Here is a 25,778-nt window from a genome sequence, read left to right on the forward strand (position 1 = left end):
ATTTAAAAACAAAACAACCATCCCCCAAACAAACAAAACCAACCAAACTAAACCAAACCAAAACCCAACCACCACCACCTGATACTGCCTCTGGGGCTCGTTAAGTTTTCCATCACATTCTGGCTTCATGAGAACTTGAGGCCACACATAGTGAAGGTTCATTTGACTCATTCAACAGACATTTATTGAACAACCACTCTGTCAGATCCTCTCCCGGGCACCATGGATACAAGAATAAAGATGGCCCTGCCCTGAAGGAGCGCACAGTCTAGCAGACAAGCCAATAGCACCTTAGACCCTGCGACAAAGTGTTCTGATTGGCAGCTTATTAACTAGAATGTTCGAAGTTTGTTAAAAACACAAACCTAACATTTGACCAAAAAGGTCGAATCCATAGCTTTCCCAAGGCTCTATCTTAAAGACTGTGACCGGATTTAAATCCTGAACATTACTTTATCACTCCTGGGGGTGTCACGTTTCTATATACATACATCCAAAAGATGTGTGCATCAGATGTGCTCCTCAGGGCTTTTGACTGAACCTCTGTCAGCTCATTTACGGCAAACTGGAGATTTTCCTGTTGGCGATAGTTTCCATTATCATTTGAATGGGAGCAGTTCTCAGGACAGTGGCAGGAGGTATCTCTAGGATGACCATGTTCGGTGGCCTTTAGTGTGATATCAGGCATACATTTCAATGGTTTCAGTGGCATCTCTATAGTCCTAAGCCTACCTGGAGCTTCCTTTTCCTTTCTCTTCTGCACTCCGTGGGTGTCCTTCTGTATGTGTTGCTTACCCCTCGCAGATGGAGCGCTGTCGTTGCTGCACTCTGCGTCAGTTCAGTGCTGGTCTGGGGTCCAGCAGCAGCAGCAGCAGCAGCTCTGGTTTATGCAGCCTTTACTTGCTTTCCCCACCTTTAACAGTGGGCTTCACTCCTCAGATGGTGAGCAGAACACGGCCAAAGGAGCCGCCTCACTGTGTGCCCAGAGTCTGCCCAGTTATTTTTGTAGGTGGTGACCAGGACTGGTTAACTCATGTCGCAGCCCGTAAGACCGCACAGAAGAAAGTAGGAGCTTGTTAGAAACAGGCGTGCTGATAGAATACATTACTTCGCAATATACATTTTTAAAGCTAACAATGAGGCAAATACATAGTTGAGGGAATATTCCTAGGAGATATTTCTCACATTTCTTATAGCCCTTTGTGTTCTATGAAATATTCTACATGTATCAGAGCTCGTTGTGGATTTGCAATAATACATCTTGAATGTAATGTAACTTCATCATGATAAAGTGAATCAGACTGAGCATGCTGTTTAAGAGAGGTAGACTACCATACCTACGGAGACTTGCATCAAAAATAATTACAAATTTAAAATTTTGGCACTTAAGAGATACACATTAGTTATCCAAACAAAATCCACATATATGGATTCATTCATGACCAACAGAAGGTGTTACAGAATGGATCTATACAGCACCCAAGGACCACTGGTCACTGAATGAGGATGATTGTCACCAGGAAGTTACCAGACCATATCCCCTGCTTTATAAAAGTCAGATGAAAGCCTGGCATGGTAGTGCACACTTGAGGCAGAGGCAGAGGGAACTCTGAATTGGGGGCCAGCCTGGTCTACACAGCGAGTTTCAGGACAGTCAGGTCTACACACAGAAACCTTGTTTCGAAAAAAAAATAATAAACTAAAAGCCAAGTGTAACAGACACTTAGGGACACGGTGCTGCATGGTCCAGTGTGAGAGACAACAGTCTTCTAAGGGTTTCTTGGGGTGTTTCCCCTCTGCTCCCCTTCTAGAGTGACAGCCTTTAAGATTACATGAGCTGATCTGGTCCTAGATGCAGGAGTAGGGAACATGAACTTTATATTTTCCTTTGCGTTATTCCCTTAAAACTTTTATTGTGGTTTCTTCTTAGGGATCTAACAGGGAGAAATAACAAAATAGACATGATTTGGGCTTTGTGAAAAAACAAAAATACACTTAAAACAAATAAACTGGGACCCACTGTATAACTATGGCTAGCCTGGAACCTTGGCATGTAGACCAGGCTGACCTCAAGCTCACTGAAGATCCACCTGCCTCTGCTTCCCCTGCGCTGGGATTAAAGGCGTGTGCCAACACTAGCTATGATCACTTTTTTTTTTTTTGCTTTTTCTGAGACAAGGCTTCTCTGTGGCTTTGGAGCCTGTCCTAGAACTAGCTCTTGTAGACCAGGCTGGTCTCGAACTCAGAGATCCGCCTGCCTCTGCCTCCCGAATGCTGGGATTAAAGGCTGTGATCACTTTTTAAAAAAATTTTATGTTCAGTGGTGTTTTGCCTGCATGTATGTCTGTGTGAGGTGTCAAGCCCTGCAACTGGAGTTACAGACAGGTGTGAGCTGCTATGTGGGTACCGGGAATTGAACCTGGGTCCTCTGGAAGAGCAATCAGTGCTCTTAACTGTGAGCCATTTCTCCAGCTCCACGGTCACACATATTTTTTAAAAACAAGACTCTTATTTTAGCCCTTCATTTCCTGATTGAAAATAAGCAACTACTGTATATGTGATACACCTAAGTCATTCAACATAGCATTCCCATTAACAGGTGTTCTGAAGGAAGCTTTTAGCCAGAATAACTTAGTTACCAAGATTTACCAACAATAACTTCATTATCACTTATAATATACTTCTACCAATTATAATAGAAATGTATAAATAAAACAGTAAAAAGTACCAGATTTTCAGACTGTTCAAATGGTCTGAACATAAGGTAATATGTAACTTTTCCCAATAGCACAGGTTTTCTGAGGCCCTTCAATTCTGGTTAATACTGTCTGATTTTTGTCTTGGCCCTGACTCTCCCTGCTGCAGCACTTGCTGGCTCTTTTCGGTTCTCATCTCTGTGGCCTTGTTGCTTTCTCACAAAGCTATCCTCTATACTTTCTTTTTTTTTTTTTCTTTTTTTTTTTTTTTTTGGTTTTTTTCGAGACAGGGTTTCTCTGTGGCTTTGGAGCCTGTCCTGGAACTAGCTCTGTAGACCAGGCTGGTCTCGAACTCACAGAGATCCGCCTGCCTCTGCCTCCCGAGTGCTGGGATTAAAGGCGTGCGCCACCACCGCCCGGCTCCTCTATACTTTCAACACCACGAGCGCTGCTTGCTTTGTTTTTAGCTTAGGAATGGCCCACATGTATGCCTGAGGTGATGATCTGCAGTCTCATGGAAACATCAGTGTTTGAAATGTTCTATGCAGCACTAAAGGCAACAAGGCCAGCCTTGTAATAAAATTTTGCAGAAGATATCAAGCGCATACATTAACAGACCAAGGTAGCTCATCCTTCACAAACCAAGGGGCAAAATGGTAGAGAAGTCAGTACAAACTTAGTAATAAAATAAACAGGCAAACCTGGGTCTGAATCCAGTGCTGCTTGGGAGGGAGCCTTGCATAGCCTGAGTTTGATGTTTGCCACCCCCCCCCTCCAGGAGAACCAGAGAGAGAGCACAGACTCCAGATAACAGCTCGGTTATAAAAGGAAATAAAAAGCATCCCTCTTCGATAATTGCATTTGCATCCTTCTGAATTCTCCCATCCAGGCCTGACCCCCACTTAGCTTCTAAGGTGGGTTCATGTGCATTCAAGGGTAGTATGGCTGTAGACTATCATTCTGAACTCTGTATTTGCAAATAAGAACACAGCAAAGCAACTCGCCATCTTAATATCCTTATGTCTAAATTAGCTATAGAAGCAAGCCTATGATTTTCACTATACTTTGCTGTTTTTTCAATGACTACAAATTTACCAGCTTTTCTAACATCTATGATAAGATCTAATTTTTAAAGACTGCCCCAGAGCTAGAATTGTTCTTTGGGAGACACGAGCTCTTACAGGTGTGTGAATGGCTGATGGGAACGATAAAGAATTGTGCATTTATTCGTGTATTTGGGCTGTTTCAACATTTCTGTATTAAATACCTTTTTTGCTATGGATAAAACTTTCACCATCTACTCCCATGCTGCCTTTTCCAATCTGATCATCTTATTCACAATAATATAACCTAAAGACAAAATGCCCATAATCACTGATTTTTTTTTTTTTTTTCCTGAGACAGGGTTTCTCTGTGGTTTTGGAGCCTGTCCTAGAACTAGCTCTTGTAGATCAGGCTGGTCCCGAACTCACAGAGATCCGCCTGCCTCTGCCTCCCAAAGTGCTGGGATTAAAGGCACGTGCCACCACTGCCTGGCGTCACTGATGTTTTTAACAGCCATCATAATACAGTAGAAACTGCCTTGAGCGAGGAATTAAGAGACTTGAAGCTCTGGCCTTCCCACTTTGTATGACCTTAGGCAAATCATTTAACTTCTTTCATTTGTCTAACGATGAAATGAATACCATTTCAAGTTATATGCTACTCTAAAATTGCTATTGTTGATTTATTACGATTACTGTTTAAATAGATGAGACATCTTGTGGGAATGTGTTAAGCACCAAATGGGTAGAGAAATACCTACTATAATTTCAGCTTGTTTTCAAACTATGACCTGGAGGCCACCTGGATATAGATGATTTAAGATTCTGTTTATAAACAGAGTCCGGTCCTTTCCATGCCTAAATCAGTCTTCTAAGGTCAGGCCCAGAAATGATTCCTGCATTTTTCACAAATCCTTCAAGGATTATACTGCATATAATATTTGAGAAACGCTGGCCTAAAGGGCATATGACAAAAAGAGCAAGGCTCTGCACGGCTTAAGTTATTCCAGCTTCTAACACATCTCAACAAACAGTGCCCATCAATGCAGCAGAGACTGGAAGAATGCTGCCCATCCAAGACAGGAGTAGCATTGCCTTCACACCTTGCCTGATACTTTCCATGCCCAAAGAAGAGCCAGTAGTGCTACTCAAGTCACAGACAGCAGCTTAAAGGACTACAGCTCCCTTCTTAGTGATGGCGAGAGCTGAGTTTATGCTCTCTGGCTGAAGGAATAAAGACAATAAAATCTTTTATTTTCCTCCCACCCATTACTGTGAACAGCTCATATGTGTGACTCAAAGAATCACAGCCAATCTAAGCCAACTTAGTCTTCTCACTCTATGGCCAGAAACTGTACCAACCTAATGAATAAATCTTCTGTACAACAGAAATGACCGAGCTCATTCCTTTCCTTTCCAATGCTGCTGACAGGAACAAAATACCAAATAAAGACACATGCTGGAGATTTTAAATTCATACAAGTAAAATAAATTACAAATAGGTTGCAATATTTTTCTAGAATTTCACAACAAAAATCTCACATGAGATAACTTGTATAATTTTAACAGGAAATTTTAAAAGAATATTTTGTTGCAAGAGTATCAGTTATGAGAATAATGCTATTATCTGTGCTCAATATTTGACAGCAACTTTAAAGGCCAAGTGTACTGATAAATGAGGATGAACTTTCTTTTTTTCAACAAGTGGTGTGCCAACATCCAACTTCTGGGTTTTATTTAACACTAGTATCACAGGCTGTTCCTCATCCCAACCATGACTCTAATCCAATGCTCACAAAATTCATACCAAAATAAAATGGGGGGGGAGCAGTGATGAAAATAGGGATGGGGGGAGAACAAGAGCCACATGCAAAATGACTAGGAAAACCCAAAGTCAGCGGCACAGACAGCAGGAGCAGAGGAATGCCGGCAGAACGATGCCGCATGGTCGGAACGGAGATGCCCAGATGATGCTGGATGGCCAAGGACTCGGGTCATGGCGCTCCCCAACCCTAAGAACCAATATCTTGACCAGAGTTATAAGATCTTCTAAAAAAGAAAATACTTCACCTAAATTGAAGTAATTCATAAACAAACACCAGAAGAGTTCCTCATTTGATGTAAGTTGTGCCTAAAACTTTGGCTGGTACAGAGAGACCCGTCCACTAAGGCACCCTGAGGCAATCTGACAGTGTGTGGGAGAGAACTTTGTTGTCAGGACCACGTCATTGTGAGAGTACAGAGAGCGAATCACCCGCAGGGGGCTGGCTTCTCTGGGTAAACAGTCAACAAGCTCACTGCACTGCTTGTCAAATCCCAACAAGCGAATCCCGTAGCCATGTGGGGAAGAAATCATTCGTCCATCGGGGCTGAAGCAAAGTTCTTTGATGTAGCCCCTGCCTACATTAGCTTCTTCAATGTAATGAGTCAGCCGCAGGGAACATCGAGGTGACACAGGCCGCACTGGAGCTCCTTCTTGGAATTCATAGACGCAAGTCCACTGGAGGAGGAGACAGGAGACAAACTGAAATTACAAACCCCAAATAGTACTGCAGAAATACTCTAATGCTTTAAGACCTTGTTCCTGCCGGGCGGTGGTGGCGCACGCCTTTAGTCCCAGCACTTGGGAGGCAGAGGCAGAGGGATCTCTGTGAGTTCGAGACTAGCCTGGTCTACAAGAGCTAGTTCCAGGACAGGCTCCAAAACCACAGAGAAACCCTGTCTCGAAAAACCAAAAAAAAAAAAAGACCTTGTTCCTGAGGCTGCCTATGACTTCTATCATTACATTGCTATCAATACATTTCTTTTTTTTTTTTCTTTTTTTTTTTTGAGGGCAGCAACAATCTGTCCTCTGCATATTTCAGTCCTCTGAGTATTTCAAAGGCCTATCTGCCTTCCTTCAGTTTGGTCTGTAGAGCCAGTGAGCTCCTTGTGGACTCCTGCCTACCACAGTAATGAGATCCTAAGGTTTTTTTTTGGTTTTGTTTTGTTTTTTGCTACAGGGTTTCTCTGTGTAGCCTTGGTTGCCCTGGAACTTGCTCTGTAGACCAACCAGGCTGGCCTCAAACTCTCAGAGAACTGCCTGCCTCTGCCTTCTGAGTGCTGGGATGATCCTAAGTTCTTTTAACTCTTCCTCCAGACATCAGTTTAGCCCCTTCCTTTCTCAGTTTCCTCTGGTTTTTACATAGACAGTTATGATAGCTCCTCTCTTTTTTTTTTTTCTTTTGGCTTTTCGAGACAGGTTTAGCTGCCCTAGAACTTGCTCTGTAGACCAGGTTGACCTCAAACTCACAGAGATTCGCCTGCTTCTGTCTCCCAAGTGGTGTAAGCCACCACTGCCTGGCGGAACTATCTTAATAACCCCAAACCTCACATTTAGTCCGTTTACTGAATAGCTTGGTGTAACATATAATATATCGTTTTTTTTTTTTTTTTTGATTTTTCAAGACAGGGTTTCTCCGTAGCTTTTTGGTTCCTGCCTTAGAACTAGCTCTTGTAGACCAGGCTGGCCTCGAACCCACAGAGATCTGCCTGCCTCTGCCTCCCAAGTGCTGGGATTAAAGGCTTTGTTTTTTTCTGTGATGGGACAGAATGAAGAAGCTAGGCATGATATCAGCTGCTGATGGTCTTTAGTGCACTTCTCAGCTTACTATAACAAAGCAGGAGAGGAAAAGAGCCTGGAAGGGATAAAGCAACAGAGGAGGAGGTAGAGGAGTGGAGAAACAGGGCCTCTGGTAGTATGTCCAGAGGGCAGGGCCTGAACCTGGTTATTAGCCTAAGGTCTGTACACAGGGCAAGGGCAATTTGTCCACTAAGCCCTGCTGAATGTGAAGCAGTAGTCTATACCTCCTGATCATCAGTGTTGCTTGAGCAACGAAGAAGGGTGGCCCAGCCTTTGGGGTGCAGTTGTAAAGATGTGATACAGTTTCCACGATCTCTCTCACCAGGAACTTCAGGGGTTAAGACTTCAAGACTATTTCGTGGTGAAACTCCTGAGATACAAAAAAATTAAAGATTTTGGATTTTTGTTACACAAGGACTAAGGCAGAATCAGGACTTCTGGCAACTACCTTCTTGCCTTCATCCCTTACTTTATTCCTTATACTATACCGCATGTAAAACCATCTTAGCTCCCTTAATCCCAATATATGTGAATTTTACAGCAGGAATAACCAGTGATTGAAGGCATGAAAGATGAGTGGGGTCTTTTTTCATTGGATCTGTATCTCAAAAGGTTCTTTATTTAATAACTGAAGTCATGTGCATGGAAGGAATCTGGAAGATTAAGGTCACAATTCTCAACTCAAAGAACTTACTGGTCTATAGGCCAAAGAATAAAATACTTAGAATCCAGGACTGCCTTTTAGAAAAAGATAAGGACTTATGATCCTTAAGGACAGTACAGATGATCCTTTATACTGGGATTAATAAACTCGTCCAAAGCTGAAAATATTTAGGTTGTAATGCATTCAATACACCCAACCCACTGAACACAACTCTGGGACAGCTTGCCATACAGTATTAGCTGTTTATTCTCACAACGGTGTGGCTAACTGGAAGACACCCTGTTACTTTCCAGAACCACGGGAAAAAGTAATACATATTGCTAGCTAGGGATCTAAGTTCAAAATATGAAGTTTGGTTTCTGTTGAATGCATGCCACTTTATACCACTGTGAAACTGGAGAAATTGTAAGTTGAACAACTCCAAGTCTCTACCCATACTATAAATAGATAAAAAGCCAAGGGTGAGAGACATCTTCCTGGTGACCCTACTATAATCCACATCATTTCCTTCAGCCCAGTTCCTAGTATGCCGCTGTTGCTGATCAAAATATACGGGAAACCATTTTCACGATGTCATAAGAAAGCAGCCTAGAAAAAACTTTGTTGTTGTTGCTGCTGATGTTTTTTAGACAGGGTCTCATGTAGCCCAGGCTGGATTAGAAGTCTCTGAAGATGAGAATGATCTTGAACGCTTGATACTCTTGCCTCTCCCAAGTGTTGTGCCACCAGGCTTGGTTCTGCATACATACTGATTTAATTTCCATGGCATCCTTGATCGGAATCTACACTTCTTGAATACAGTTCCCAAGTACTTCATCTTCAAACTAGACCAAATCAAGATAGGGCTAGGACAATGAAACCAATGCTTCCAAGAGGTTAAAGCACAAGACGGTTGGTCTTTTCAAACGATGGCTAAAAAGCAACATAAGGCCTCATTTTTCTTGGATTTTGTTTTTATGGATTAAAACTAAACCAAAGAAAGCTATTTGATAGAAACCTATTGCTATAAGGTTGTAAAGCCAGCTTGTAACCTACCTTCTCGTTGAGAGGCTCGTGACATGTGTTTCTCAGATGAGTTAGAATCACTGTGATGACAAGGTGAACCAGAAACTCTAGAACCAGAAGAACTTGATGAAGTGGTCAAATCTTGAAAAGAAAACCAAACAATAAAGCTAGAATAACTCTTACAGTATCTTTTAATTTTTTAATTATCTACTTGAACTTTTAATACAACTAAAATGTGCCAACAAAATCTCATGTAAACTGGACTAGAACTAAGAAAAAGGCAGACAGTTCTTGGTTCTATTTCAGGTCTACTTAAAACCTTTTTAAAACTTTTCATAGTAAGCCAGGCGATGGTGGCGCACGCCTTTAATCCCAGCACTCGGGAGGCAGAGGCAGGCGGATCTCTGTGAGTTCGAGACCAGCCTGGTCTACAGAGCTAGTTCCAGGACAGGCTCCAAAGCCACAGAGAAACCCTGTCTCGAAAAAAAAAAAAACTTTTCATAGTAAAGACTTGTGTGAAACAAGATAAAAAGCCAAATAAGCACGCAAACATCTTTGCTTCTCTAACATTTCTAAAATAGAAGAAAAGATAGCTTCTAAAGTGAATTATCAGATACCTGTGTGTTATGTTACTTCACACAACTATGCTTCACCCTGCATTTCTGGCAGCTGCCACTTCTGGGGAGACCCCGACAGACTGATTTTCTGTGACATTTGCAACTAGAATCACCCACAGAAAATTGAACAGCTTTTTGGTTTTTCATTCAAAAATGGACAACTTCAGGGGTGTTATTCACACACCTTTAGTCCTAATACTTCATTTCCAGATGCAGATGCAATATGATGCCTATCGGATAATACTGATATAATATAGCATTTAAAGTTTTATCAGCCCCAGCTTCATTTAAGTTTACTGAAATCAGCAGTGAAAAAATAACAAGGTTTGGCAAAAGGATGCTCCAAGATGGGTCAGCTTGTGAGTGGACATGGAAGTGTAGGATAGATTACAGACCTAGAGCTCTTGGAGTGATTGTAACTTAACATCCTAAAACAGGCACCATGGGCCACCATTAAGTTCGAGGCAGGGATGGTGATTCTCTGGCTAGGAAATCAGAAAGAGCTCTTAGAGCTAAGAGTCTTTCTAGAGGCACAGGTTAATATTATTGTTGGTACACACAGATCATCGCCCATCCTTGGAAAGCCATGAATAAGCTTCCTAAAGAACAGCTTTGATTTTCTGTCCTTTTCCCTGCTCACACACTTAGAACAAAACCTCTGTGGCTCAGAGTCTTCAGAAAATCTTTTAATCAGAAAATCTTACCTGAGAGCCGGGCAGTGGCGGCGCACGCCTTTAATCCCAGCACTTGGGAGGCAGGCGGATCTCTGTGAGTTCAAGACCAGCCTGGTCTACAGAGCTAGTTCCAGGACAGGCTCCAAAACCACAGAGAAACCCTGTTTCAAAAAACCAAAAAAAAAAAAAAAAAAAAAAAAAAAAAAGAAAATCTTACCTGAACTTGAAGTAGTTCTTCTTGCTCTCAAAATGGGATAGCTGCCTACTTCTAAAGACTTAGTTAAGTCCAGATCGTGCAAAATCAAAAGATATCCAGAGGATGTTGAGATCAACATTTTAGAACAATCTGGTGTTAATCTCATTCGCATAAGAAAACGTGTATGAAAGAATTTCTTATGTGGACACCCATCTTCTGTGCACCTAAGAAGAAATCAGACCAACAAACCTAGTGTTACCACAGATAGGATGATTTGTAGTCCCAGTCAAATTGCTTTACTCTTAAAGCAGAACTGAGAGCCAATGAAAACCTCCCACACATCCTTTATGCTGTTCTACCTTTCCTACCTCCCCTTCGTCTCCAGCCCTTCTTTTGAGATCATTTTCTGAGTATACCGTCACAATTTTTAAGTAAAACTTTACTGAAGTAAACTCTCACTCATGCCTTTGACTCAGTTTCCCTGCGTATACAGCGGAGAGGACAGTGGCTCCTCGACGAACGTGAGGAGACTATTACAGTGCTGCTACTCATCAGTCTGCTATCAGCCTGCTACTTAGGATATTTTTTCTCCACTTCCTTCGGCTGATCTTTTTGTCTTTAAAATCCTGCAATTTTACTTTGAGACATAAGAATTTAGATTTTTATTTATCTTTATGGAGATTCATAAGGGTTTCTAAATCTTTATATTATTCAAATATTCTGAAAATTTTAGTCATTATCAATATTGCCTCTCACCCATTTCCTCTATTCTTTTTTTTTTTTTAAGATTTATTATGTACACAACATTCCTTCCCTGTATGCTTGCATGCCAGAAGAGGGCACCATTATCTCATTATAGATGGCTGTGAACCACCATGTGGTTGCTGGGAATTGAACTCGGGACCTCTGGAAGTTCAGTCACTGTTCTTAACCTCTGAGCCATCTCTCCAGCCCCATTTCCTCTATTCTTTTTTTTTTTGGTGATTGTAAAAACCACGAACCATACAATAACCACGGAAAAGCATATAAACTAAAGTTTTTTAATTAAGAGAAAATGATGTGTGGTGGGTACACATGTGGAGGACAATCTGCAGAAGTTGGTTCTCTCTTTACCATGTGGGCCCTAAGGATTAAACGTAGGCTCCAGGCATACTGGCAGGTACCTTCACCCACTGGGCCACCTTGCCAGCCCATAAAACATATTGAGAATTTTAAAATAAAGAGCTGTGACTCATTACCCAAAGGATGAATAGTACTAGTCCATTAAAAGGCCTCTCTTTCAACTGTATCTTACTTTTGCTTCAAGCACTCAAGTCTTATATATGAGAATATGGGTAACTAGTTACTATGTTTTGTTTTTGTGACAGGGTTTCTCTGTGTTACTTTGGAGCCAGTCCTGGAACTAGCTCTTGTAGACCAGGCTGGCCTCGAACTCAGAGATCCGCCTGCCTCTGCCTCCCAAGTGCTGGGATTGAAGGTGTGCGCCACCACCACCTGGCACTAGTTATTATGTTTTATTCTCCCTATGTTGTCTCTCTGTCCTCTAAAAAAACGTTCCTATTTATGTTTTCGCTACTAGAAGATTTTCTCAATCATCTAATTATCATTAGATAGTTTAAGAGCAAGGGATTCAAGTCACTGGGAACTCTGAGTACAGGGTCAGGTGAAGTCATTTCTGAGGAAGCTCTCAGTGCTTAGGTCTGAAAGAAGCCCCCTCAGCCACCTTGGCTTCAGCTGTTTCTGGCGTCCTCCAACATGGCACTATTTTCTATATTGCCCTCCTTACCAAAATAGAAACTTCAAGTAAAATGATGCACTGCCAATTAGAAGGGGTGGAGAATAGACCTTTAAGTTCTTAAATATTTCTCATTCAAACTTCCCCCTTAGCTACCCCCCTTCAGTACAGGATACCCAGAGTTCTCAAACTCCTATGGTTTTTGAGGATTCTGGGTAAACTCAGTAAAGTCTTAAACTCTTCCCTCTGAAACTCAAGATTTAGCTTTCTTTTAAAGAATTACTTTTATTTATGTGTGTGTCATCTGTGTGCAGGTTTGTTCGATCCCCTAAAGCTGTAGTTACTGGCAGCTGTGATCTACCTGATACGGTGCTAAGGAAACGCAGGTCTTCTGGAAGAGCAGTAAGTACTCTTAAACTCAGAACCATCTCTCCAGCCCGAGGATTTAGCTTTTTTAAACTTCTTGAGTGAAACTGCCTAAACTGCAGTTGCTAAATCAGTTGACATTCTTCTACCTGCCTCCCAGATTCTTTTTTTTTTTTTTTTTTTGGTTTTTTGAGACAGGGTTTCTCTGTGGCTTTGGAGCCTGTCCTGGAACTAGCTCTGTAGACCAGGCTGGTCTCGAACTCACAGAGATCCGCCTGCCTCTGCCTCCCGAGTGCGCCACCACTGCCCGACCTACCTCCCAGATTCTAAAATCTATTGTCAAGCTTCTTCTGTTTTCCTAACATTTTAAGTTCACATCTGACCTCCTACCCTACCCTCAGGGTCTCATTAAGTAGCCCGGACTATACTGGATCTTATCATGTAGACCAAACTGGAAATGAACTTGCTGTGATTCTACTGCTTCTGGGATTAGTGTAGTTTTTGAGCCTTCTTATCTATAGGTTTTATTTATCTCATAAATTTAGGTCTTACAATTAGCATAAAGACTATCCATTTTCTGTGAAATTATATACTGTAGCTACATGTGGAGACATTCTTGTAGTTTTAGCACTTAAGAGGCTAAGGCAAGAGGACCTTGAATTAGAGACTAGCTTGTTCTATAATAATAAGTTCCAGGCCAGTCTTAGCAACTCAATGAAACCCCATCTCAAGATGTATGTAACAATCTGGGTGTGATGGCACATGCCTATGCCTATAATCACAGCCCTTGGAAGGCTGGAGGATCAGGAGTTCAAGGTCATCCTCAGTTACCTCATAAGTTGGAGGCCATTGTGAGCTATAAGAGACCCTGTCTCAAAAAAAAAAAAAAAAACCAACCACCAATCAAACAAATAAACTAAAAAAATTATGTATTTATATTTGTGAATACATATAAGTCTCTATATAAAACATATATACACACTACTTTATTTCAAAAGTACTGGTGAAGATGCTTATATACCAACTCTAACAGAAAGACAAGTTCAAGGATAAATTGGGTTACAAAATGAGATCTGTCTCAAAATTTTTTAAAAAAGGAAATCTTTTTAACTATTTGTAAGATACACTCACAATGGGAACATGCACAATTTGTACATTATCTTATACCTAGTAATCTTTAGTTGGTTTTGTTGTGTTTTTTTTTTTTTGGTTTTTCGAGATAGGGTTTCACTGTGGCTTTGGAGCCTGTCCTGGAACTAGCTCAGTAGACCAGGCTGGTCTCAACTCACTGAGATCCGCCTACCTCTGCCTCCCGAGTGCTGGGATTAAAGGCGTGCGCCACCATCGCCCGGCTTGTTGTTTTGTTTTTCTCCAATACAGGGTTTCTCTATGTATCCCTGGCCATCCTGGAACTCACTCTGTAGATCAGGCTGGCCTTGAACTCAGAGATCCACCTGTCTCTACCTCTTGAGAGCTGGAATTAAAGGTATGTACCACCACCACCCAGTCTTTATTTTTGATTAAAACGTGAATATAGCCGGGCGGTGGTGGCGCACGCCTTTAATCCCAGCACTCGGGAGGCAGAGGCAGGCGGATCTCTGTGAGTTCGAGGCCAACCTGGTCTACAAAGGGAGTTCCAGGACAGGCTCCAAAGCTACAGAGAAACCCTGTCTCGAAAAACCAAAACAAAAAAACAACAACAAAAAAAACATGATATATACAATTGTATATAAAAATTGTGTATAGTTCTGGTACACAACATGATTTTTCTTTTTATGTGTGGCTAGGGAACAAACCTGGGGCTTGCACACACTAAACCTGTGCTTTACTACTAAGCTACATTCCCAGCCCACGTGTTTTGAAATGTCTACATTGTTAAGCTAATAATTAATTTACTATGTATTACTTTATATACTTTCAGGAATTTTTGTTTTGTTAGTCTCTCTATATAGCCCAAGTTGCTCTGGAATTCACTCTGTAGACCAGGCTGGCCTTGAACTCACAGAGCTATGCCTGCTTCTGCCTCTCAAGTGCTAGGATTAAAATCACATGGCATCTCTCAAGGACTTTTCAAGTATTATACACTGTTATTAACTATGGTTACTATGTTATGTAATCTATACCTCTTGAATTTCTTCTCCCTAATTGAAATTTTCTATCTGCTGACCAATCTCACCCCTCTGCACCAGTTTTCAGCTCCTTAGATAATTTACCACTATTCCAATCATTGCTTCTCCAAATCTACTTTTCTAATCTGTCTGATTCCATGTTTGGTTTATTTCACTTAAGATGTGTCTACTAGGCTCATCTATATTGCTGAGATTTTCATATTTTAAGGGGCTGAAGAACATATTGTATATGTACCATATTTTAAAATCTACACATCTGTTGGGTGCTGTACAATGAGTGATTGAGTACAAGCCTTTAGCAGCTGACTTCAGCTCCTCTGGATGTATACCTAGTAGAGAGACCACTAGGTTATTATGGGAGTTCGTTCTTTCTGAGGAAATTCCATAATTTATATCTAACAATTTTGATCAATGCTTACTAATTCTGATTATTTCTCTGAAGAGTTTCTAGGATTTTTGTATAGACAAATGGTTGGAAGGCTATGACTGTGGACCAAACTTGGTCCACTGGCTGTGCATGAACATAGCCACATCAACTCATGTACTGTTCCTGTGTGGCTGCTCAGAAACCACACACTACCTAAAACTAAAATATTTATTACTTGGTCTTTGACAGAAAGTTGTCTATACTTGAGAGCCACATAATCTGTGATTAATATTAAATTTCCAATTCATATACATACATGACTTTTATTGCACCACCTCACCCATGGCACTGATTACAACAGGAGCAGTGGTGGGCACATTCTCTTTCCCGATTTTATAGAGAAATTTCTAGAGCTTTATCACTGAATACTGTCCTGAGTACTGAGAGGTCACGCAGTTAGCAGAGTGCTTGTCTACATGCACTCTTGTGTTTGATCCCCAACAGCACATAAACTGGCTATGGATGCACACACCTGTAATCCCACAGCTCAGAAGGTAGAGGTAGGTGGGTAAGAAAGATTTCAAGGTCATTTTCTGCTACAACAGAGTTTGAGGCCTGAGCTAGAAAATTTGTCTCAAAAACAAACAAACAAAAAAACAAAACAACCCCCCCCCCAAAAAAACCCTGAATACTCTGTATACTTTGGTGAATATTCATTTCTGTTTACAATCATTTGGTTTTCATAAAGTTTTATTGAGGAATAATTAACACACCATACAATAGCTTCATTTTAAGTGTACAGTTAAATGATTTAGAATTGTGCAAACAATACACTATAGCTTTATAACATTTTCAGCATCTTAATAGTCTTCCTGACCATCACTGGCAATCCTTCCTTGTTCCAACTCCTGGACCTAGACAACCACTAATCTACTTTTTATCTCCATTATTTGCCTAGTTTATATACATACTCTTACAATAAGGGCTTTTTTAAAAAAAAAAAACTGCTTCTTTTTACTTATGATATTTAGGGGTTTATCCCTGCTGTAATACACATCACTATTTGGTTCTTTTCCTTTCGTGTGTGTGGTTTTTTTTGTTTGTTTTGGGGGGATTTCTCTGTAGCTTTTTGAAGCCTGTCCTGGAACTAGCTCTTGTAGACCAGGCTGGCCTTGAACTCACAGAGATCTACCTGCCTCTGCCTCCCAAGTGCTGGGGTTAAAGGCATGTGTCACCACTGCCTGGCTCAGTTCTTTTTCATTGCTAAATGATATATATTTTTAAATTAGATATGCTACTTTTTGTTTGTTTTTTATCTCTCTACATAGCCTTTGCTGTCCTGAACTCACAATGTAGATCAGGTCACTGTCTCCCGAGTGCTGGATTAATGGCTTGCACCACCATGCCCAACTGATACGCTACCTTGTGTTAATCTATTTACCATTTCAGAGAGATCAGATTAGCTCCATTTTTGGAGGCAATTATGAAAAATACTACTGTAAACATTCATGTACAAATCTGGGTGTACATATATATGTTCTTTTTTTTTTTTTTTTTTTTTTTGATTTTTTTCGAGACAGGGTTTCTCCGAAGCTTTTGGTTCCTGTCCTGGAACTAGCTCTTGTAGACCAGGCTGGCCTCGAACTTACGGAGATCCGCCTGCCTCTGCCTCCCGAATATATGTTCATTTTCTTGAGCAAACATACTTGGGAAGTAGAATTGCTGGGTCATAGGCTAGCTATATTTAATATCTCATAAAGCTGGCAAACTGAGCCAGGCATGGTAGCACACACCTTTAATTCCAGCATTCTGAAGGCAGAGATAGGGAGATTTCTAAGAGTGGAGGCCAGCCTATTCTACACAGTAAGCTCTAGGACAGCCAGAACTATGTAGAAAGACCCTATCTCAAAACAAACAAAAAATAAAAACAAGCTGGCAAACTGTAACTCCAGTAATGAGAATTCTAATAATGAGGTTTTCAGTAATTAATTCCAGTTTCCCACGTTCATGCCATTGTTATTAATAATACTGAGTCTTTCAAACACAAACATGTAGTACCTCTCCATTCATTTACAACCTTTTTTCTTTCAGCAATGATTTAGTTTTTACTGCATTTATTTATTTATCATGTTATAGATCAAACCCAAGGCTTTCTTGCTAAGCTATATTCCCAGGATAAATCTTATACTTTTGTTAATTTTTTTCCTAAATTATCTTAGTTATTCTGATGCCATTGTGAAATGGAAATATTTTTTATTCATTTTTGGATTGTTTTTCTACTCATATATAAGAATAATTGGGTTTTGTGTACTAATCTTATATATCTGCTTATAAGTTGAGATACAGTTGTGTTTTGTATATTAATCTTGTGTATCTAGTCATATGTAAAAATATTATTGGGTTTTGTATATTAATCTTGTATATTTGCTCATAGGTTGGGATACAATTGGGCTTTGTATATTAATTAATCTTGTATATTTCCTCATATATAAAAATGCAATTGAGTTTATATATATATAGACTTGATGAACTTAGCTCTAGGGATTTTGTGGACCCATCAGATTTTCTACATAGTGTGCAGATCCTTTGCAACTAAAGACTGATTTATTTCTCTGTAGTCTGGATGCATTTTACTTTTCCTGTCTGCGCCTCCACAGCCATGCTGTACCTTCAGATTAATTTGGACAAAGTGGTGTTAGCTCTGTCCTCAATCTTATGGGGCTTAGAAGCTTTTCAACATTAAGTATTTATGACTTAAACCACAAGTTTTTCATGGGTGTTATCATTTTGAGGAAGCTCCTTTTATTCTTACTTGTATCACAAAAAGTTGTTAGTCTTGTTTAAAAAGTACTTTTCTGATGCATTAGGATGATTATATGAAGTTTAAACTTTATTAATATGATATACTACATTAGTTGATTCTTTAGACAATAAGCCAATTTGTATTTCTAAAATAAATTCTACTTGATTATACATAATCCTTTATAGATGTTGCTCAATTCGACTTTCCTTGAGCCTTTCTGACAGTTCCAAGCACGTCTAGAATGCATCCTATCTCCTTCCCGGCCCGACACTGATTGAGAGGTTATCAGGCAGTAGTTGTTTATCTTAGTTTGCTGATAGGATAGTACTAGACTGTGGTGGCTATTCTAAAAGGGTTTTTATTTCATTTTGAGATCTTCATATAGTATATTTTTTATCATATTTTTCCCTCCCCCAATTCCTCAAAGGTTTGGGTTGGGAAATGCTATATTTTTTGGTTGGTAAAGTTCATTAGTAAACTCATTTGGGCCTGATCTTTTAATTATGGGAAGATTTTAAAATCATCAATTCAATTGTTTTTTGTTTCTTCTCTATTCATTTCTTTCTTTCTGATGTTGTTCTTCTTTTTCTAAACAGTGTTTCTCTGTGTAACCCTGACTGTCCTGAGACTTGCTTGATGTGGGATTCCCCGCTGTATGCTGTGAATATCATTGGTTAATAAAGGAACTGCTTTGGGCCTATAACAGAGCTATAGGGAAACAGAGCTAGGGCAGGAAAAACTAAAGGTAATGCTGGGAGAATGAGGGCGGAGTCAGAGAGAAGCCAGTAGCCCCGCCAGGAAGCCACAGCCACATGGCAATACACAGATTAATAGAAATGAGTTAAATTAATACATATTAATTAGCCAATTAATACGAGTTAGCCAATAAGAAACTAGAGCTAATGGGCCAAGCAGTGATTTAATTAGTACAGTTTCTGTGTGATTTTGGGGCTAAGTGGCCAGGAATTAACTAGTGGCTTGCTCTGTAGACCAGGCTGGCTTTGAACTCACAGAGATCCACCTGCCTCTGCCCCCAAGTGCTGGGATTAAAGGCGTGTGCCACGACTGCCAGGCCCTAAATCTTGCTATGTATATAGCACAGGTTGACCTCAAACTCATGATCCTTCTGCTTCAGCTGACATGTGGGTGTCACTATTTCAGTTTCTGTTAAGTTGGTTGGTGCTATACCTTTGCTTTTTAATTATGACTGAATGTTGAATTTTATAAAACAGAATCATATAAATAGCTAGTCTACCTGTTAATATAATTAAACTAACAGGATATCTATTCATTTTTGGAATAAATTCAACTAGGTTTTGGTATTTTTGAGTTGCTATCTTCCATGATTTAATTTCTTTTTATTTAGTTTTTTTTAAAGATTTATTTATTATGTATACAACATTCCTTCCATGTATGCTTGCATGCCAGCATACATGAGCACCAGATCTCATTATAGATGGCTGCGAGCACCATGTGGTTGCTGGGAATTGAACTCAGGACCTCTGGAAGAGCAGTCAGTGCTCTTAACCTCTGAGCCATCTCTCCAGCTCAAGAATTTTTTTTTTATCAGCATTCATATTACATGCTGGATTTTCCTTTTTTCCTTCTAACATTATCTTTGTTATGTTTGGCTACCCAAGTTATATTATAATGGTTTTATAATGAGGTCCAAATCTCCTTTTCTAGAACCTGCTCAATTTAATTAGAATATTATTTATAATATTTGATAGACGTCACCTATAAAATCATCTGTACTGCATTTTTATTAGTAAATAGGTTTTAATTAATTTAAATTTTTAGTAGATATGTTTTAATTTTTTGTCATAGAATTGTAAGATTTTTTTTTAATTGTGACTATATGTATTATGTCCTGTATGGATATATTCTGTGGGTGTAGGTGCCCGTGTAAACAAAAAGAGACTGCATCCCCTGAAGCTGGAGTTGCATGCCATTATAAGCTGCCCACTGTAGGTGCTGGAAGCCAAACTGCCTTCTTAACCACTGAGCTATCTCTCCAGACCCCAATTTTTGTCATTTTGTAATGGTCAAAGCAAAAGTAATATTCAGTACTGTATAAACACTGGGTACTTAGAATAAATGTGAGTATATAAGGGGACTTCAGCTACTAGATCATGGGATGAAGAGTGGGTACCAGTAGGTGTAGGGTATGACTTAGAGCACAAATATTTCTTAATTAGTATGACAGAAACTCACTATGTGTGGGTGCTGGGGATCAAACCTAGAACCTAGTGCAGCTATGTATCTAAGGTCCCATTAAGTTCAATCTTCTAATGGCAGCTTTTGCTGAACCAGGGAGTGTTGGTTAAATATCAAGACTTGATAAGAAGTCAATTCTCATTGGTCAGTTTTACTGAGGTGCTGCTTTTTTGTTTTATTTTGATTTGATTTGATTTATTTGAGATAGGGTCTCACTGTGTAGGCCAGGTAGGCCTGAAACACTCTGTAATTTTCCTACTCAATCTTTCAAATGCTAGGACTATATTAAAGAAGATGGCTAGTTCATCAAAGTTTTAATGTATATTGGTATAAAAGTGTTGTTGCTGAATTTTTTAGCTTTAAAATTATTTATTTCATGTGCATGTATGTATGTGTGGGTATGTGTGCACACGTGGAGGACAGAAGACAACTTTCCACCAGGTAGACCTGGGGGCTGGCGGATTGACTCAGGTTGTCAGGTTTGGTGGGAAGAGGATTTATCTACTGAGTCATTTTACTGGCCACATAGTGTTGTTTTGAGATAGAATCCTATTCTAACCTGGCCCTAAACCTACGCTCCTCCTGCCTCAGGCTCAGTGTTGGGATTACTGGTATACATCACCACATCTAACTCATACTTTAATTATAGCTCCTTTCTTCATTGCTAGTAATTTTAATTGTCTTTTATTTTGAATCTTAGATCTTCCTCTATTTGATTAGCTTTTTTTTTATTACAGATTTTTATTGATTATGTATACAGGGTTCTTCCTGCATGTATCCTGCAGGCCAGAAGAGGACATCAGATCTTTTGCATATGGTTGTGAGCCACCATGTGGTTGCTGGGAATTGAAATCTTTACCTCTGAGCCATCTCTCCAACTCCTTGAATAGCTTTTCAAACAGATTAAAAAACAAAACAAAACAAACAAACAAAAAAAACAAAAAAACCTTTTCTTTTTTTTCTAGGCTTTCTCGAGACAGATTCTTATTATGTAGCTCTGGCTTTCCTGGAACTCAGAGATCCACCTGCCTCTGCCTCTCAAGTGCTGAGATAAAAGGTGCGCACTATTGTGCCTGGCTGCATTTTCATTTTATTCTCTCTCTTTTTTTTTAAAGTGTACTAGTGTTTTGCCTTCATGTATGTCTGTATGAGAGTGTCAGATTCCCTGGAGCTGGAGTTAGACAGCTGTAAAATGCCTTGTGGGTGCTGGGAATTGAACCCAGGTCCTCTAGAAGAGCAGCCAGTGCTTACACTGAGTCATCTCTCCAGCCCTATATTTTCAATACTGATTTTATATTTCTTTTTTTTTTTTTTTTTTTTTGGTTTTTCGAGACAGGGTTTCTCTGTGGCTTTGGAGCCTGTCCTGGAACTAGCTCTTGTAGACCAGGCTGGTCTCGAACTCACAGAGATCCGCCTACCTCTGCCTCCCAAGTGCTGGGATTAAAGGCGTGCGCCACCACCGCCCGGCCTGATTTTATATTTCTATTTTTCATTATTCCCATACATCTTTTATTGAGTTTATCCCACTTCTCAATTTTGTTGATTAAGTTTATCAACTTTTAGTCCTCTAATTTCATTACGCCTGGATTTTCTCTTTCTTTCTCCTTCCCTGACAGAATCTCACTATATGTAGCTTAGGTTAGCCTCAATCTCATCCTCCTCCTGCCTCAACCTCTTAAACGCTAGAGTTACAGTGTGAACTACCATGCTAAGCTAAATGTGGGCACTTCTAATAGCTGTGCTAACTAAATTGTACCGACTTCAGAGAAAATTATTTGTGACAGCATTTCTTTGATAACTACTGTGCAGTTTAATACAAATTGTTTTTGTTTTTTTGTTTTTGTTCTAGATCTGTTTGAAGGGATATGTTTACTGTTTGAGGGAACAGAATTGAATAGAATTCTAAAAAAAAAAGTCTTTAAATTTTCTAAAGCCTTATTCAATTTTTTTTTATTTTTTTAATTTTTATTTATTTATTTATTTTTAGCCTTATTCAATTTTTAAATCCCTTTTTATTTTATTTTTTGGTTTTTTCGAGGCAGGGTTTCTCTGTGGTTTTGGAGCCTGTCCTGGAACTAGCTCTTGTAGACCAGGCTGGTCTCGAACTCACAGAGATCCGCCTGCCTCTGCCTCCCAAGTGCTGGGATTAAAGGCGTGTACCACCACCACCGGGCTTAAATCCCTTTTTAAAAGCATGGTGTGTGTGTATGTTAGAGAGAGAGGAAAGTGTATCATGGCATGTGTGTGGAGATCAGAGGTCCGTTCTTTCCTTCTACATTTATGTGGATTTTGGGGATAGATCTTGGGTTTCCAGACACACTGAGCAAATGCCTTATCTACTAATCCATCTCCCTGGCCTTTTTTAAATGTCTACTTTATTAGAAAAATGAGAAAACATTTTCTATTGATTTCTTGCTTTTTTTCTTGTAATTCTGTCAAGTTTTGCTTGTAATAAGTTTCATTTTTAGGTAATATAAGAATTCATTTATACTATTTATCCATACAAGCCTGTGTTGTAGGAGGCCACTTGTTCATGGTAATTATTGCTCCTATTCCCATTTTAAACATGATAAAAATAACCATTCATCTCTCTCCCCTTAGTTCACTGAGTATTTTTTTTTTTAATATTTCTTATTGTTTATTTACTTTATTTTATGTGCACTGGTGTGAAGGTGTCAGATCCCCTGGAACTGGATCTTCAGACAGTTGTGAGTTGCCATGTGGGTGCTGGGAACTGACCCCGGTCCTCTGGAAGAGCAGTCAGTGCTCTTAACCGCTGAGCCATCTCTCCAGCCCCTTCACTGAGTATTTTATTATTTAAAAAATAATTTACTTATATTCTAGTAAAACTAGTCTTTTAATATGGTACCTTCTTATTGGTTATAAAGCTTCTTGCCTTAGATACAATCTTATCTGCTATTAATGTGGCCATAACTGTTTTCTTCCGATGAATACTTATTTTCTTCCCTATTCTGTTTTCTGGTTTTGTATATTTTATGTAGCTCATCTAGAGAACATACAGCTTGATTTTACTGTTTAATCTACTACTATATTTTAATTGGTTACTTTAATAATAGGGATTGAACCTAGGGCTTCACACATGCCAAGCAGGTGCTCTGTCATTGAGCACTGGCCCTTTTATTATGTTATTTCGAGACAAGGTCTTACTAAGTTGACTAGTTTAGCCTTCAATTTACAGCTTTTTTGCCTCAACATTTCCAGTAACTGGGATTACAGATTCAGCTGGTTTTTGTTTTCTGAGACAAAATGTTGCTATGTAACCCAGGCTGGCCTTCAAGTCCTTCTGCCTCAGATTCCCAAGCACAGATCACAGAAATTTGCCATCCCGAGTGGCCTGTTTGCTTTTTTAATGATTCTATCCACCCATTTTTCTGCTTTTATTGGACTGATTGTTTTATTAAGTTTTCACTTTTCTTCTAATTTGAAAATTATTACTTACATTCCTATTCAAATTTTCTTCCTACATTAGCTCCCCACATTTATGTCTGCATTTTAAAAGATGTGTTTGTATTTATTGAGAAACAATAACTCTGTCCTTCAACAGTTGGGTGTACCTAGAATTTTTTTTTTTAACCAAGAATAACTCTTTCTTGACATAACACCTGAAGGCTCCGATATGTCAACTATATTGACAATTCACCACACAACCATTAGCAACAAGCACAACAAGCCAAGCCTCAACTCTGCAAACAATTTCTCTGTAAGCGAACATTTTCTTGCAGTGCTTAACAACTGAGGTCACTGTATAAAACATGCTTTGTACTACAGGATTCTGAGAAATTATGGTTCTAGCTAAGCTGGTACCAGCAGGTATCCTTTTCTTCCACAGACAATCCAAACCCACAAACCAAACAATCCCACGTATTATATCTAAACACTGCTTCTAGATCAGAATCATTCCAAATGAGAACTGCTTTTTTTTTTTTAAATTTATTTATTTATTATATATACACTTTCCAGGATACAGTGCCAGATCTCATGACAGATGGTTGTGAGCCACCATGTGGTTGCTGGGAATTGAACTCAGGACCTCTGGAAGAGCAGCTAGTGCTCTTAACCTCTGAGCCATCTCTCCAGCCCCCGAGAACTGCTTTTTTAATGCATGAAAATAAAATTTAAAAACTACAAAATAAAGCCAGGCGGTGGTGGTGCACGCCTTTAATCCCAGCACTTGGGAGGCATAGGCTGGCGGATCTCCTTAAGTTCAAGGCCAGCCTGGTCTACAAGAGTTAGTTCCAGGACAGGAACCAAAAACTACGGAGAAACCTTGTCTCGAAAAAAAAAAAAAAAATCTACAAAATAAATACATCTAGGACCAAAGAACCAAAGAATGAGGAATATTTGTTTCACATAGGAAATAAAAATATTTTCCCTTATATTTAGGAAATTCATTTTATAAACCAATTCTCTTCTTTACATATATGCCTTGGTCTCCTGCCCAAGTAATTTCCCCCTTTTCTTCTTTATTTTTGCAGTGGTGGGTCCATGCAAGCTAGAAAAGCTCTCTGCTACTGAACTATATATATTCTTAGTTCTAAAATCTTTAGCTTTAATACATGACTAAACGTAATAAAAGAAGGAATCATGGTTTCTTTTTTCGGTTTCTTCCTCCTCCTTTTTTTCCTTTTAGGCTGGGTCTCTCTACATTGCCCTGTCCTGGAACTCTATATGTAGAGCAGGTTGCTGAAAATTCAGAGATCCACCTGCCTCTGCTTCTCTGAATGCTGGGATTAAAGGCCTGCACCACCACACCTGCTCCTCCCACCCCACAGTCCCCAGACAGGAGCATCTTGTAGCCCACGCTATCCTAAAGTTGCTATATAATCAAGGAAGACCTTGAACTTTCGATCTTTCTACAACTACCTCTAGAGTGCTGGGATAACATGCTTACATCACTATGTCTGGCTGTATGTGGTGATGAGGAGCAAATGCCAGGCTTCAAGAATGCTAAGAAGCATTCAATCAGTTGAGCCATGTCCCCAGCCTAGAAATCACTTTCCCTTTTTTTTTTCTCCACATTAAGCTAACTTTTTGACACCCCACTCCCCAACTCTAGATCAGTACACTGAACTTGTTCACCATCTTTTAAAGACAAAAAAAGTTTTACAGTATTACATTCCTAATATGGTCTCCTATTTACAAACCTGTTAGTGTCCCATATAATGACATTTCCATCAAATCCTGATGTTACTAAGAGTCTTGTATTAGTATCATATTCGATGTTCTTCACCCAGCTAGTGTGACCATGTAAAGTGCATACTTTGGTGTTCAATTTTCTCAGATCCCATAGTGCTATTGTAGTATCATCAGAGCAGGTAGCAAATAGCCGGTTATCAAGAAATCTACAAAAGCAGAAAAGAAAAACTGGTTTATTTAAACTCTACTTAAAGAAAATATGATTTTAGAAACAATCTCTGTACAACCAATGGAAACCAAAGGACTGCAACCTCCCTGTAGAACCCCAGCAATTCTGACACACTAGACAGTCCACACAGACTGCTAATGAATACAAACACACTATAACTGGCCTATGTCACTGTGGATTTTATTTGAAAGTAGAAATTGTGAATAGGTGTTTGGAACATAGCTGGCGGAAGGGAAGGGGAGGGGGATGGGGGAAGGA

General features: G+C 39.6%; 1 protein-coding gene across 1 annotated transcript in view; it reads right to left on the reverse strand.

Annotated features, from left to right (window-relative positions):
- Nucleotides 1–90: 90 nt before the first annotated feature.
- Nucleotides 91–25,778, reverse strand: part of Dcaf10 (DDB1 and CUL4 associated factor 10) — a 49,418-nt gene continuing 23,730 nt past the window's right edge. Inside the window, exons 3-7 of the mRNA XM_057790491.1 lie at nt 25,300–25,497; nt 10,539–10,741; nt 9,061–9,171; nt 7,586–7,731; nt 91–6,239 (exon numbers count right to left, since the gene is read on the reverse strand). Coding sequence (XP_057646474.1) covers nt 5,871–6,239; nt 7,586–7,731; nt 9,061–9,171; nt 10,539–10,741; nt 25,300–25,497 — 1,027 coding nt within the window. The 3' untranslated portion in view covers nt 91–5,870. The remainder of the gene's footprint in view (nt 6,240–7,585; nt 7,732–9,060; nt 9,172–10,538; nt 10,742–25,299; nt 25,498–25,778) is intronic.

The sequence above is a fragment of the Chionomys nivalis genome, chromosome 16, assembly GCF_950005125.1.
Source record: "Chionomys nivalis chromosome 16, mChiNiv1.1, whole genome shotgun sequence".
Taxonomy (NCBI): Eukaryota; Metazoa; Chordata; class Mammalia; order Rodentia; family Cricetidae; genus Chionomys; species Chionomys nivalis.